General features: G+C 37.6%; 2 protein-coding genes across 4 annotated transcripts; one reads left to right on the top strand and one right to left on the bottom strand.

Moving 5' to 3' along the window:
- Positions 1 to 258: 258 nt before the first annotated feature.
- On the top strand, positions 259 to 5,818 carry LOC112571883 (aminomethyltransferase, mitochondrial-like). Its single transcript, XM_025251230.1, has 8 exons — positions 259 to 491; positions 710 to 829; positions 964 to 1,221; positions 1,495 to 1,573; positions 2,130 to 2,275; positions 2,600 to 2,786; positions 3,477 to 3,593; positions 3,712 to 5,818. The coding sequence occupies exons 1-8, from the start codon at positions 411 to 413 to the stop codon at positions 3,930 to 3,932; spliced, it is 1,209 nt and encodes a 402-aa protein (XP_025107015.1). The 5' UTR covers positions 259 to 410; the 3' UTR covers positions 3,933 to 5,818.
- A 708-nt stretch (positions 5,819 to 6,526) lies between these two features.
- LOC112571880 (calcium-independent phospholipase A2-gamma-like) lies at positions 6,527 to 14,657 on the bottom strand. 3 transcript variants are annotated; one of them, XM_025251228.1, is made up of 8 exons: positions 14,227 to 14,657; positions 12,452 to 13,373; positions 11,800 to 11,951; positions 10,321 to 10,587; positions 9,658 to 9,715; positions 8,898 to 9,089; positions 8,416 to 8,611; positions 6,527 to 7,507 (listed from the first exon to the last, which is right to left on the bottom strand). In XM_025251228.1, exons 2-8 carry the CDS (start codon positions 13,358 to 13,360, stop codon positions 7,260 to 7,262), a joined length of 2,022 nt encoding a protein of 673 aa, XP_025107013.1. In that variant the 5' UTR covers positions 13,361 to 13,373; positions 14,227 to 14,657; the 3' UTR covers positions 6,527 to 7,259. The 3 variants fall into 3 exon arrangements, with proteins under 3 accessions (XP_025107013.1, XP_025107014.1, XP_025107012.1); XM_025251229.1 differs by having other exon boundaries at positions 12,452 to 13,370; positions 14,232 to 14,657; XM_025251227.1 differs by having other exon boundaries at positions 14,232 to 14,655.
- Positions 14,658 to 14,970: the final 313 nt, after the last annotated feature.

The raw sequence follows: 14,970 nt of genomic DNA, 5'->3' as shown, positions 1-14,970 counted from the left end.
AAATGTTAAATAGGTGATATGCACTATGTTTATGATATGAAGTTCCGTAAAACGTAAATATAGAGTTTGAAGCCATTTGACCAATCACAGTCGTTGTAGCAATGCTTCTATAATTTCACGTTGAAATTCGAAAGACCAGAAGAAAGTATGTAAAAAAAATGTTTATAAGTTCTTTATATCACAAAATATCATACGGAAATAATAGAAATGTATTATGATTGGATAGTTAGTTTCAGATAAGTGGGTTAGCGAGACACAAGTTCAAAGTTCAAGGACGCATGTGGGTGTCAGTGTGTATGCGATCATCTGTTCATTTTCTCGTAGTAGATAAGTATTAGTATTTGTTTTCCGACTGTTGCGGCCCTGTGCTCCTCAAGTCGTAGCAGGGACTAAACATTTGTCTTCCGATCATGCATGGTTTTCGACAAGCAGTGTTACTACTGCGAAATGTCAGTGCAAATCTTATTACTTGTCGAAAATTGACAGGACAGGTAGGAATTATTTACACATTATGAAATTCGCATCGTCTGCAACACCATTAGATGAACACGTATATTAAGTTAATCAACCATGGCGCATTAACCTTTTTTGACCCATTAAGTATAAAAACTGTTAATCGATTCAGTTTTATTTATCCATTAGCAGAATAAGAATTAAGATTAATATTTGTATCTTGCCATACTTTCTTGGATTTTTTTTCTTTTAAAAGGCTCTGAACAGAACATGCCTATACGACTTCCATGTCTCACGGGGTGCAAAGGTGGTGCCCTTTGCTGGATGGGAGATGCCAGTGCAATACCAGACAAGTATTACAGAAGAACATTTGCAGGTTAGCGAACAATTTATTTAACGTGCATGTATAAATATGATTGTCTAATATGCACTTTTAAAAGACATAATTTTAAGGCCTACTTTGTTGATTTAAGCATCATTAATATGCTATTGCTTTTGTGGCTGTGACAGGTTCGAAATTCTGTAGGAATATTTGATGTCTCACACATGCTGCAGACACATGTGACAGGCAAAGACAGAGTGGAATACATGGAGAGCCTAGTGGTTGGTGACATTCGAGGCTTGAAAGAGAACACTGGAACCCTAACAGTCTTCACGAATGACAAGGGGGGGATTTGTGATGACCTTATTGTCTCCAATACATCAGACGGTTTTCTCTATGTTGTGTCCAATGCAGGCTGCATAGATTCAGACTGGGCTCTCATGAGTGTGAGTCAGCTTCTGTTTCTATGGTGATATGTGTGCATATGTTTGTGGGAGATGTACTTCCATATAACTGTTTATTTTGAGATTTGTTTTAGCATAGTGCTGCAGAAAAAAAACCCTATTGGAAGAGTCATCTGCTTACAAGTGTATCGACATACAAACACACCTGTTTAGATGCACTGTTTAATTTCAGTTTCATACTTTTTTTTGATCATTTTTAATATTAACAAAGGTAGACAAAATTCAGGGGTTTCATTTGAAAATTTCAATTTTAAGTCAACAGCTGAAAAGTTCCAGAAGAATGGGAAGGATGTTCAGATTGGAAGAAACACTAATGCTTTGATTGCAGTGCAAGGTGAGTAGTGTCTGTTTAGCCTATGAATAATGGGTAGCAGGGGTCAGCTGCCCAACACATCACAATTAAGGTGCTTTACAGCTAATTAAGGCTAATACAAAGCCATGGACTGAATTAAATATGGAAGCACTTTGTCTGATGGCTATGCATTGGCTGTCAAGCTAGTTTCCTTCTGATATGGTGTACACCTGGCCTCTGCTCAAATAAAAATATTTTTTGTAGGAATTAAATGAGAATATGAAGAAAAAAATGAAAAGCATGGACACTAATGGTGACTGCAAACAAGGACAGTAATGGTCATTCAGCTCAGGTACAGACAATGAGGCTAGATTAGAAAGCCAGAATATTGTGACTGCTGCCTCCAGCTTTCTGTAAGTTTGATGAAAACTATTAGATACATAAGTATTATGTTACACTACTAGATCAACTTTTGTACAAAGACATTCGTTTCATGTGTTGGCTTCTAAAGATTTATAAGTTTCTTCAGTCTCAAGAAAATCACTGTGGAATCTATTTCATGTGAAGGTGTTATGCTTTTAAAAAAAAATCTTTTCAGGTCCTCGTATGAAAGAAATAGTGCAGCCTGTTGTTAACTTTGACCTTTCCTCTTTGCCCTTCATGTCAACACATGTTGGGGAAGTTTGTGGTGTGCATAACTGCAGAATTACACGATGTGGTTACACAGGGGAAGATGGAGTGGAGGCAAGGGATTTTTTTCTAAAATATTTATCTACCCAGTTTTGATTTTTGTTTATTCTTTACAAATTATTTTATCTTTTAGTTGATTTGAAATACCTTTGGCTACTGTACAATACTTTTAAATAGATAGGGTTGTTGCTGCATTATTATTGTCAATGAAATTAAGCATCATTTGTTTAGTTCATTTGAAAATTGCATTCCTATGACTTCTTCAGTTAGTAAGCTTATTTGATCATAGCTTATGCCTGTATGGTTTGAAATGTTCTTTTTTTTTTAATTGTTTACCGATAACAGATTTTCAGGGGAACCCTTTTCTCTAACTTGCAGATTTCGATTCCTTCTGTTGCCGTGGTAGATATCCTGGAAGTGCTGCTGTCATCGCAGAAAGCTAGTGTAAAGATGATTGGACTTGGAGCCCGTGACAGCTTGAGGCTTGAAGCAGGACTTTGCCTCTATGGCAGTGATATTGATGAAACTACTACACCTGTAGAAGCTTCCCTTACCTGGTTGATAGGTTTGCTCACTTTTGCTTGAAAGGAATGCTAAGGTAGACCCATGACTTTACAGCTATTGAGAAGTTGTGTAACAATGCTCACCAATCTTGTGAAGGTGATGCCCATCTCTTCCTCTGTTTTACCTTACCCAACCCTCCATGGAGTCAGGTACCTGTTCCACAGCTGTATCAGCTGGTGAAAGTATGCTGCCTTTTGTGGGTATTGAACTAGCTAGTGTTTGTGTGCCCTCAGGTACAGATACTATTGATCTAGGCTATCTGCTTTTCCATGGATGAATGCAAGCTTAGTTTGCAAATTTAAATGCAGATTTTTTTTTTAACACACTGACATGTTTGTTTATTGCAAAAGGTTGTGTGTTTATTTGCCAAACCAAAGTAGAGGTTTTTGGTCACATTCTAAAAGGTTAGCAGTTGTTTGCTTGTGTGCTCTTCGGTTAAATCTTTTTTTTCTGTTTCAAGCTGTGGAATAATGTTTATATGCTTTCAAGTTAGGGATAATTGTATGTGTTAGTGATTAAGCCTCTGTGGGTGTGGACAGGTCTGAAAAAAAAAAGGTTAGTCATTCCATGACCTTAGGCAATGAGGTTTTTGAGACCTCATTTTTCTCAGGGCCAGCTTTATGTGAAGGCAGTTCCCATCTCCTCCCCCTCACTGCAGTCATCTGAAAACTTGTCTAAATTCTGTACACAGGAAAACCTCGAAGAACAAGAGCTGACTTCCCAGGTGCTAAAATTATTTTGGAACAGATTGCTTCCAAACCATCTCGCCGTCGAGTAGGCTTTATATCTACGGGGCCTCCTGCCAGAAGTAAGTGCTTTGAATTCTTCAGTGGTAGCATATTCAATTGTCTTATTTTAAACATTAATATTTGATGGTGGCCAGAAAATACCCTCTATCATATTTGTAAAACTATCTTGTCTGTTAGGTGGTGCTGATATCTATGACGAGTCTGGAAGTAAGCTCATTGGCAAAGTGACAAGTGGATGCCCTTCCCCATCCTTGAAGAAGAATGTTGCTATGGGTTATGTAAGCACGGACTCTGCTAAAAATGGCACCAAAGTCAAGTTTGAGATAAGGAAAAAGCTATTTGATGCAGAAGTAACCAAAATGCCATTTGTACCTACTGGCTATTACTTTACAAAGTGAGAGTTGTTGAAAATTTTTCTGGTTTGGTTTGATTAGTCGATCTAAATCCTGTCAAAATCTGTATTTAGCAGATTGCTTATTGTACGATTGCCAAAAATGATAACCTTGTTGCATTTCCAAGTAAAATGCCAAATCAGTAATGTGTAGATGTTCCTTGATGCTAACGATTCTACTGATAAAGTCTACAGTATTACTCTTGTGCCTTTTAATAACATTCTAGTTTTACATTCAACTGTGGTATTCATTGTGCAAAAATATTTCAATATTTTCATGAATATCAATGGAAGGATGATGTACCTCCACAGAATGTTTGGATTTTTGATATTCACTTTCATGCGACATTTAAACTTTTTTCTATGACTTTAAAAGAGCCAGTATTTACTGAAATTTTATACATGATGATACATGATGCACTGTCATATATTTAACAATATTTTTAATTCTATTTTTCCCACGTTGCAACCTATTATTGTTGTTACGGTACTTATGATCTTGGTTGTGTGAATCATTTGAAAACATCTTTTCTTGTTGATATGGCAGAACCAAGTATCTAATACTATGTGGAAGAGTACTTTGCTCATATTTTACCAAAAAAAATCAACTATGCCAGTTATGTGGTCCCAAGCACCATGTGTGTATCTTAGTTGTACTTGTTGGCAATCAAATCCATAGACTATAATAGCCAACAAAGCATTTATTTTGTTTCAGGGCATATGATACAAAAGCCTCTTTTCACAAATTGTCAGTGGATTAAAAGGGAAAATCTGTTGAAAGCATGTGATTTTAAATCTACTTGTGTATTATTTTCCCATACCTCCACCATTACTAATCAGTGCTGCCTCCTTTTCTTATCAAAAGTTTTTTCCAGTTTTCCCTCCAAATCTTTGTGGTCCCTGGGATTCTATGTTGTATTACTATTTTATATATATATTTGCTGATTCTATCTGGATCCATGCCATTAGTCTGAGTGGTTCTCCACACAGTATTATCTGCCTCTATGCATTTAAAATTTTTATTTTTTTGATAACTTGATGATTAGCGGTACATGTATTAACTCACATTTCTGAATGGTTTACCATTTTTATTGAAAATCTCATTTAAAATCAGAAATATTCCATATGAAATGTGTGTCAGCAACAAAAGTGCTATTTCTCATTTATTTAACATACCATGTTTGTGTACGCTCGCTGTACTTTTGCTTAAAATATTCTCCCCTTGCCTTTTCTAATAGCTTAAACAAGTACCCTTAATTTATAATTAGACTTGAAAAATTTGTTGAAAATGATCAATATTATGCATTAAAGAGGTGCAAACAAAAGTTGACACAAACCACTTTTTGAATTAAGACCAGAGCACGTAGTCAAGTCTTACTATAGCCAAGCTGCAAGCTGTCTGTGGTTCTGAGACCCATCTTTCTGAAAATAATTCCAAATATGTTTGTATATATTTTTTTTGCAAGCTGAAGCATTACTGGAAGGAGAAGCTTTTTGTAGGATCAATTTAGCCACCTATTCTGAATGACCACAAATAAAAACATCTATGTATTGCTGGTTGCTCATGGTCTTGTAAACAAACTGCTTTTAAATTACACGTGGCATCCAGGATATTTACTTGTGCATAGACAGCATGTTGACTGGTTGAAAGCTGGAGCTAGCACCTCATTCTAATGTTTATGGAACTGGCTCTGTGAGAGTGACTCTAAAGCAACATATACACATAAACAATGTATTGCCTATTGTATTGTAGATAGTTTTGCCTGTGGATGATTTCCATTCTTACAAACACTAACTAGACTGACATAAAAAAAATGGATTTTTTTTTTGTTTGTAGATCTGCATGGTTAATCAATATTTGTGGATGATCTAATTAAAAAAAACCCCAAGGGATTAAATCTTTCATGAATTTTTACTTCTGAAAAAAGCCTTAATGGTATCAAATGATGGCCTTTTTAGCACACATGCAGCATATCTTTTAATGTAAAAAACCTGTTCCTTCATTTCTAAAATTTATGAAGGATGTCTGCTTGAGCCTTTAGCGTGATCTAAAATGGCATCACCAAGGCAGTACATATACTAGCTGATTTATAACAGTTATGACTATTAATGTACCATTTGCCATTACATATAGGAGGGAGTTCTTAGCAATAATGAAGATCAAAATGCAAACAGCAATACAGCTAGTATAAGGTAAAAGGAGAATACTTAAAAAATAAAAAAGCGGGAAAGTGCAAGATCAAAGGAGATAGTCAACAAACTGATGAGGTAGATAGCTTAAGCGTAGAGACGAATGAGATACAGCTTCAGCCTCCACTACATTTTGACTTTGTTGGCAGACACACCTAAATGTTCGAAAAATTAAAGAGCCAAATATCTGCATCAGACTTTCTCCAGCAGGGAAGGGGTATGTTTGTGTAAGTCTCAAACAGAGAAAAAGAATTCAAGAGGATATAAATACCTGTTTGGTAACATTGCTTTGAAGTGACGTTCTTTGGTTTAGGATGATAGACTCTAATGAGCAAAAGGCAGGGTCTGCTGTAGAATCAGCTGGGACATCATTCATGGCCAGAGCTGAACATTACACTGATCCTCATTATATAATTTTGGGTAATAATTTAATATAGATTTCTGTGTCATACAGAATAAGAATATGCAATGTACATATTTTCTCTCCCTTAAACTTATGTTTTACATTCTCTTGCACATGCACATACACACCGGTTTGCTTTACGTATCACAGGATGAACTAAAAGATAAACTTACTGATATCCAACAAGACTGTTTTGAACACAAAATGAGAGAAAATCACATAGTCACTTGTTCAACAACTCCTCATATTAGCATCACTGAGTTCAGGGGCTTAACAGCTAAAAAATCTGGGAAAACCAAATGCACGACAGGAGATGCGGCTGCCCAACCATCTTGGAAAAAAATGAGCAAGAGAAAGAAAAAAAAAACAGTTGTAAGGACTAAAGTTTCTGGGCTTAAAAGGAGGTAAAATAATCACTGGTTAAAATTCCAGGCTGGTCCAACGAAACTGGAGAAACAAGCCCACCCTCTCAATTCCTGCTAAACATTGTGAAATATTTCAAACTGCCTCAGGAGGTAGTGGCATAAAAAAAAAAATACAATAAAAGCATGGTGCAAGAGATTCTGTCTGCACCCTAAAATATCATTTATGCTCCCAAAAAGGGAAAAGTTTCCTTAACCAGTTACTGATCTTCAAACATGCCCATCCATGCTCTGGTTGAGATAGTGACAATTTTCCATGATGCATGCTTGAAAAGAGATGCACACTTAACAATTAAACGTACACAAAAGGGTAATAATGCTAATGCATATCCCCCTTGTGTCTTAACCAGTCAAAAATTCGCTGCTTTGGAGTACGATGCTTTGTGAGAATCTCCACTGCTCTCTGCACTTTATGCTCATTTTTGTGCAAGTACATCTGGGCATCCTGCTGCATGATCTTCAACTTCTCATCACGGATCTCGTCTAACTGAATCTCCTCTGATAAATACGGGTTGAAGCGAAAGTAGGTTGATGGTTGCATCAGATCTGTCAGTATCATGTGTACACCTGAAGAGAACGAGGAATAAGGTTGTGTTATGATGTGTTTATGAAATTGAAAATTCAAGTTGTTTGCACTTAAAGATGGCAACTGATTTTAAAATTAGTGGGGCCATAAATAGTATCGAGATTTTGTTGGCTAACCATTATGATCCAAACAGCTTAAAAGAAAAAAAAACCCTGTTTACTGAAGGGTACAAAAAGCCCAAACATTTTGCACAAAACACAGGTATTCACTAATTTTGAGGTCAAACTGACTTAGGGCAGTGACTGAATCAATTTGTCATGGTAGAATCAAATGATGGTCTAATTGGTAAATGGTGGAACTGATAGTCCCTTGCTAGTCTGTGGTTGATTATAACCTTTTCCAAAATGCTCTGCACTTCAGCACCACCCCACTCTTTTATCAAAAAGTTCCAAAATCACCTGCTAGCATCTGTTTTCAGCCATGAAGAAAAACGGAAATACAGCCGATTCATTAATACTAGCGGTGTTTTAAGACATAACTAAATAAATTATTCTTTCAGATTCAGAGCATCAATATCCAACATTTAAGGGTAGCTTCTGTTTTGACTTGCCTTATCCTGTACCTCAAATTTTGCCATACTAAAAATGCCAAAGTTAATAAGGCTTGAGTGTTATTTTGAAAATTTTTTAATCAAGAACTGCTTTTGAGGGGGACAAACATCACATTCAAAAGAAAAAAAATCTCAGTAGCATTACACACCTTGAATTTTTAAAATGTTTATATAACATCAGGATTAAGTTAATCTTTCAGTTTGGACACGCTTAACATTTTTAATACATTTTGTTTCACATACAGAAAGGCAGTGAGTTGTAAATCATGACTCTACATTCTGAGTAGAGCACACAAACACAGACAGCCTGACAGAAAGCAGCGAGAAGTCAAGGCTAACCTTCTGTGTCCGTAGCACTGTCCACTACCTTTGATACTTTCTCCTTGAGGCTCAGCTTGGTAGGAGACATTTCCACGGTAGGTTCGTATCTACCAGTCCCCAGGGAGACCACACACTGAACACATTCATTTGGCCACAGGAGCCGACTTTCATGGATGGCAAGTGCAGTAGGGTTGTTTGTCATCAAGCCTCCATCCTATTAAAAAAACAGAATGCACTGAAAGTTGTCATATGACAAAGTCTGGAGGTCATTATTTTAATTGCTAAAGGCCTAATTCGTTATGTCTGCTATCTCCATAATGGTAAAATGGTTAGATAGCACTTGTAGATCACACAACTTGCAGGAAGTGCAAAGCATGCTTAAAAGATGGATGGTGGCAGCTAATGGCTTCAAGGTTTTAGTGTGGTAACTATGAAAAAGAATATGAAGTTAAAACAGAGCACACATTCAGAAGATGTAGCTGATGATGTTACTAACTTACCATGTGAACATACTCTCCCAGAATGAACGGCTCGTAGTAGCCAGGTGCTGCAGAGGAAGCACGAATGACCTCCCACAAGCTGTTTGTGCAGCTACCTGGGAACTGGGAGTAGGTATCTGGGGGATGGTTGTAATTACGGAAGAGAAAGTTTACCATACGAGGGGTGTTCATGATGTTGGAGACTGCAGCCATCTGTGCAAAGAGAGAACAGAGGCAAAAACTAACTAGAAGTACAGATCAGTTCTGCAAAAAGAATTATGATTTTGCTGGAGATGTATTGCAGAAGAGAAACAGATTAGATCTGATACTACCCATAATTTGACCTAGATAAATAGAAGGAAAAAAACTGTAACCATTTAAGAAACGAAAATGCAGAAAAGTATGCTGTCTTCAAAGCAACCATCTTTCAGAACTACTTGGAAAGTTTGTTCAAAAAGCTGAAATCAAGTTTTTGGTGTTTTAAAAAGAATCTTTGTGACCACTTTTAGCCAGTTTACAAAGCCATGTATTAATTATATTTTACTTCACTAAAAATTAGATGAAAAGCTACAGCCAGTCTGAAAGTACAGCAAACTAAGGCAGGTGGGAAAGAGGGGATACCACCAAAAGAAAAATCTAGATGCTGTGATAAGGGAACACACATTCCAACAGGTCTCTTCTCCAATAAAATCTAAACCAAATGCTTTTAACGACAAGCCTCTACTACTTACATTACCAATTCAATTATTGGCCTTTCCAACCAAAAATAAAAGCTCGTTACCTTTGGCACTACTGGATCCTGAGCAAACTCCACCATCAGCTTGTGGCCCATCTCCTCCCTGCAGGGAAATGATCTAAATATTAGTTACATAAGACAAATGGCGACATCATCAATATGGCAGTTGGGACAGACTTTGAGCTGACACCCAAATCTCTTGCTTTTCAAATAAAGAATATCCCAAACCTTCCAATCTTTTCAATGTACTAGCACATATCACTTACTATATTATCTTTATTTAATGGTAAGGAACCAACAACAAGCTCCCACCGACTAAGCTAGCTGTAAGTAAATCAGAACTCTATACAGTGAAATACTGCCATGTCATGTTAGGTGATGGTAAATATTTGGATTAAAAGCATATCTTTTGACAATTAGACAAATGAACATCAAAGTCAGCTGCCAGGATGTGTGTTATGTGTGTACAGTATCTATACTTATGCCCTCTTTGTATTTTTTATCCTCACATATTTTCATTAGAATTTTGATGTTTTTACACTTTGAATAAAAAACTGAATTATTCACTTTCAACTTCCTTAAATGTATTTCCCTCACACTTTTAATCTGTTTACATAGAAGAAAAAAGAAAATAGATTTATACTCAAAACTTCTAAAACTTGACTTTGATGAAAAAATTTAAAAGAGAGAAAAATCTCCCAAACTTACTGTAAAATTTTTTCCCACTGGTCAGTGCTGTAGAAGGCATGATTCCAGACCAGCCCACTTGTGCCAAAGACACGACTGCGGTTGAACATCTGTCTGCTGAACTCCAAGTACAAACGCCTGCACTCTTCAAGTGGCAAGCGATAGAGGCAGGTGATGGCAGCAATCAGAGCACCAGTGCTGACTCCACAAACATAGTCGAACAACTGGTAAATGTGCTTGCCACTCACTTGCTCTATTTTGGCCAGGCACTCAAGCATCATGAGACCTCTGTGAGAAGACAGACCCATATAGTGTCTGCATGAGGTAAACTGTGGGCTGACGATAAGTTGTTATTATTAACCAATTCCTTTTGAAAATATCCAGTCTGGTTTATAAGGCAAAGCACATAATGATAATTGCTAGATTTTTACCTTTATCTGCTTAATTGATGCACACATTGCATGATCTAAGCCCTTACAAAATGTTTGCAAAAGAAACGGGCAGCGAGTTTGTTTTTTTTCTTTTGAGGGGTGGGGGGGGGGAGAAATTAGTAGTGTTTTATCAAACCAGCAACTTCAGCTATACAGGAGGAGTTAACCTAGTAAAGTGGTTTTACAAGTAAAGAAAATATAGTATGGCAGCAACAAGATCAGACCACAGGATTCCTATCAATTTTTGACATGCACTTATCAGTTGCACAATATGAGTGCACAGAGTAAAGGAAAAGGGTTGGAGTGCTTGCATGTATTGTGCAAATGTATGTGAATAAACATGCATGTGCCCCTGCAGGTACACAAACACATCTCCATGTAGATGAACTGGATTGTAAGGCTGAACTACAAAGAAACATCAAGTAGCACTGACTGCCAAACACCACCACAAGACCCCAACCAAACTACATGCATTCACAAAAATCATTACTGGTACCTGAGAAAGAACTCCTATTTCCACATAAAATCAAATAACTGGTCAAATCTAAGTAAATGCCAGAATCTGTACTCCATGCTGCTGTTAAGTAGTTCAATCTATCTATTCCTCTTCGTGCATCAGGTTGCACATAAGGCCTCAACCAGAGTCTGCCACCAATGTTGATTGGCTGAAACCCGCTCCAGGTGACCCCATGTCCAGCCCTTTCCTTTCATCTCCCTTTCCACTATTCTTCTCGTTAAGTAGTTCAAACATTGTGACAATTTCCAGTTTACTTGAATCTGTTCGCGTTATGTGCTGTACCACATTATTGATCAACACAAAATTTCTCCCAAACTGGTCATGGGCATACAAACTTATTTACCAACAGAAAATGCAATATTTAAACACAAAGAAATCTGTAAAGGGAGCTGTGTGGGGAGATGATCATGAAAACAACTAAATAAGCAAAGAGAGACATATATTGTTTGATAATAATAATAATACATAAAAATTTAGCAATTTACTTTAAATGATCATGTTTGGGAAGAGCATGATCAGCTGTTTTAAGCACAATAACTAGTGTTTCTGTACCTTGTGCCACCACCATCCAAAGACAGGATTCGAATTCCTCTGCCTTTAACTGGAAAGACAAAGCCCAGAAGTGCCAGCGTTTCATAGGCCTGGTCACGCAGAAGTTTGCTTTTAGCCTCAGTCATTCTTAAGATAAATGGCAGTACCTTTTCCTGATGATACAAAGAAAAAAAGGACTTGAGGAGATGGGATGAGTTGCAACATAATGCTTGTAAACAGTCACTAGAAAAATAATGCACCCCTATAGACCTTTAAGTGAGTACAAGCTGCTTGTAAGTTGCTGGCGTACTCAGATCGCTGCTGAGAAATTTTCAGAAATTCTTTGCTCCAGATTAAGTTAAACTGACTGGTGTTATGCACTAAAAAAGTGCAAAGTAATGAAAACTAAAGACCCAGAATAGGCTATAACAACTACAAATTACAAAAAAAAAATTGCAAATTCTGTGAAAATAATCACCTGCTATTCATAAGAAAGTGCAATTTGTATGAAGCATGCAAACAAGTGATAAAGTTTCAAGACTTTAAAAATCTGAGTGCTTTTCTGAAAAGAGTTGAAAAAGTAGAAAGAACAGCTATAGTCTCTAAGGCAGATGGTTAAAATTAGAATAGAACTAATGACAACAGTAAGACTCATTGCTAAGCAATAGCTTACATTTGTGGCAAGAGTTCGCATACTTGGGTAGTTAATCAGATGTTTACACAAGTCCTCCAGCCTTTTCAACTGCGAGGGGACAGAGGATGCTGTCTTTATAGCTGCCACAAGAGCTCTTGTCCTCATTTCCAGGTCTGACCTTGAAACAATATTCGCTTTCATCAATGGCTTTTTCTTGGCCTCCTGTCCAGAACCGATTTCCAAGAATGGAAGGGGAATGCTAAACTGGCGAAAGACATTCCATGAATTCTCTTCGTCTTTTGAGGGCTTCTTGTCTTGTGTTGTAATGACATTTTGGTTTGTCTTTGAAGGCTTAACTTCATCACTGGAAGTTGAAGAGGTGTAGTAGGAAACAACACTTGAATGTGTGTCTTGCATTGCCTCTGCAAAGCTTCGCTGTTCCTGCAGCAGTACTTTAGATGGACTGTCAACATTCTTGAGGGCTGCTGTCTGTGAAATGCTGTCTTTTATGCTCTCCTCATATAAAGGCTTCATCACTTTTACTTTTATTTCACCACTTGTGGCAGCTACTTTAGTCTTGTCAGAGTGCCAGCTAAAACGATTTATTTCCTCTGCCACCCGACTAGGAAGGTTAGTAGCAAAGTTGCCAAGACCACTTATAAGGCTCCCAACATTGTTCTTTAGCCTGCTGGGCATATGGGTTCCTTGCGATTTCTCTGATGGGGTATTCACCTGTCCAGCTACTGACTGTGAGGTGGCACTATGGCAGTGACGACACGAAGTGCCAAATACAGTAGCACTCTCATGATCCACTGAACTGTGGGGAAAGGGTCTTGTCAATCTGTGCGACTGAATGCCACGGCCTTGTGGGATTTGTGGCAAAAGTTTGCACCTTTGCGGAGACATGGCCCTGACACATGAGGCAACTGAAGAGTGGAAGCTGGCCATCTTGTGTGATCTTCTGAACAAAAAAACAAAATAATTCCAAGTGAACATGTTAGTGCCAACATAATGCTCATCTATGTTTTCTAAATGCATATTTTTTTTCTTGTGGTGGTAATGATAGCAAGTTAGAGTTACAGAACACAGCTGTCATGGGAATGAGTTGCAGTATTGCTTCCTGTGGCTGAATTAAATAAAGAATTACAAATAAAGAATTGTAATTGTAATTGAAGAAACACTAATTGTACAAACACTTGGGACAATGGAGAAGTCTGCTTCATCTCTTAAAATCCTGACTCATCCAGACTTAATGAATGAAATTTTAAACAGTAGCACTTTGTCCACATGCCATATTTGTACCTTTTCTTTTAAAAGGGCAAACAGTTTAGCTATAGAGCCTTGATCGTTCAAAACCATTGTTGGTGATACAAGCAGATGTCTACAAGAATTCCTGGTACTTTCTTTATACTCAACCCTTGCTCTCTTTTGCTAGCTTGTAAATCCTAATTTATAAAAAATTATATTTTCGATTTTAGTAATTTTATTACAAACTCAAATTTATGTACTACTCCAAGAACTGGAAATGTCTGGGTACACACACCAAATCTTCCACTGGCCACACATTATCAAAATATATCACTTACTGATACCTTCTTATCTAAAACAAAATAGATAATATTCTGGAAAAGGATGTAAATTACTCAACATGTTGTCGAACGATCTAACTACCAGCCTCGAAGACATTGTCTCAGTGTTGTAACTGTTGTTAGCAGTTGAAATCGGGTAAGCTGAATGAAACATGGATGAGTACTCCAATGGCATTAGAATCAATTAATATAAAGAGAACGATTTCGGTTGTAATATTCACATACTTTACCTGGGTGTTATCGAAGAAAGCGATAACCAAGTCCGCCGACACCGGACAGACCAAAGATTCTAGAATCCAGTCTCTACTCTGTTATGAAAGTCGGTCACGAACCGCGGCGGTGTCAAATGGCTGAAGCAGACGCGAATAGCTGACTGTCATTCGTTTGTTGAAACTGTTTCTATGCTTAGCATGTAAACACGCAGTATTAAACATGGCGAAATAGTTCGTACGACGCCTGATTAAGAATCACAACAGTGCGTCAGCCGTCATCTCACCACTGATGTAAACCCCATGGCGTGATCAAAACCATTCTAAGACAACTTTTGTGATTGGCTGAAACGGTTTCCGGCTTTTCATCAGGTCAAGTCGATCTAAAGCTTCGTCGGTGTTACAAACTGAACAAACTTCAAGATGAATGTGTAATTAGGATATGTGTGAACATACACAGATTCTAGCTGCTTAGGTATACGAGCTTATGTTTGTGAATGGACGAGCGGATGTTTTTGTTTTGGCTACCGCCTCATGTTTATTCATAAAGACAGCGCCTTCATTTTGGACCAATGGGCGCGAGGTGTACATACAAAGGTAACTGACCCCGGGCCACGTCATTGTTTGTAAGCAACGTCCTCGATCGTCATCGTCCTACACTTGTGGTTATCGCCGTCGTGACCTCACATTGACCTGTGGCTACACCTTATATTGCGACAGCAGCTGAATCACAGGTGGACTTGTTCAAACAGTTGGATTT

Source organism: Pomacea canaliculata, linkage group LG9 (assembly GCF_003073045.1).
Source record: "Pomacea canaliculata isolate SZHN2017 linkage group LG9, ASM307304v1, whole genome shotgun sequence".
NCBI classification, from domain to species: domain Eukaryota; kingdom Metazoa; phylum Mollusca; class Gastropoda; order Architaenioglossa; family Ampullariidae; genus Pomacea; species Pomacea canaliculata.
Note: the sequence above shows the minus strand (reverse complement) of the source record. Positions and strands in the feature narration are given on the sequence as shown.

What these genes read in the sequence shown, in the direction of transcription:
- LOC112571883 (XM_025251230.1), top strand. Translation starts at nt 411, where the DNA reads ATGCATGGTTTTCGACAAGCAGTGTTACTACTGCGAAATGTCAGTGCA. An exon ending in CAGACTGGGCTCTCATGAGT is followed by an intron (nt 1,222 to 1,494) that starts GTGAGTCAGCTT and finishes TTCAATTTTAAG; the next exon opens with TCAACAGCTGAAAAGTTCCA. An exon ending in TTCCCTTACCTGGTTGATAG is followed by an intron (nt 2,787 to 3,476) that starts GTTTGCTCACTT and finishes TTCTGTACACAG; the next exon opens with GAAAACCTCGAAGAACAAGA.
- LOC112571880 (XM_025251228.1), bottom strand. Translation starts at nt 13,360, where the DNA reads ATGGCCAGCTTCCACTCTTCAGTTGCCTCATGTGTCAGGGCCATGTCT. An exon ending in TGCGAACTCTTGCCACAAAT is followed by an intron (nt 11,952 to 12,451) that starts GTAAGCTATTGC and finishes TTGTATCATCAG; the next exon opens with GAAAAGGTACTGCCATTTAT. An exon ending in TTGGATGGTGGTGGCACAAG is followed by an intron (nt 10,588 to 11,799) that starts GTACAGAAACAC and finishes GTCTTCTCACAG; the next exon opens with AGGTCTCATGATGCTTGAGT.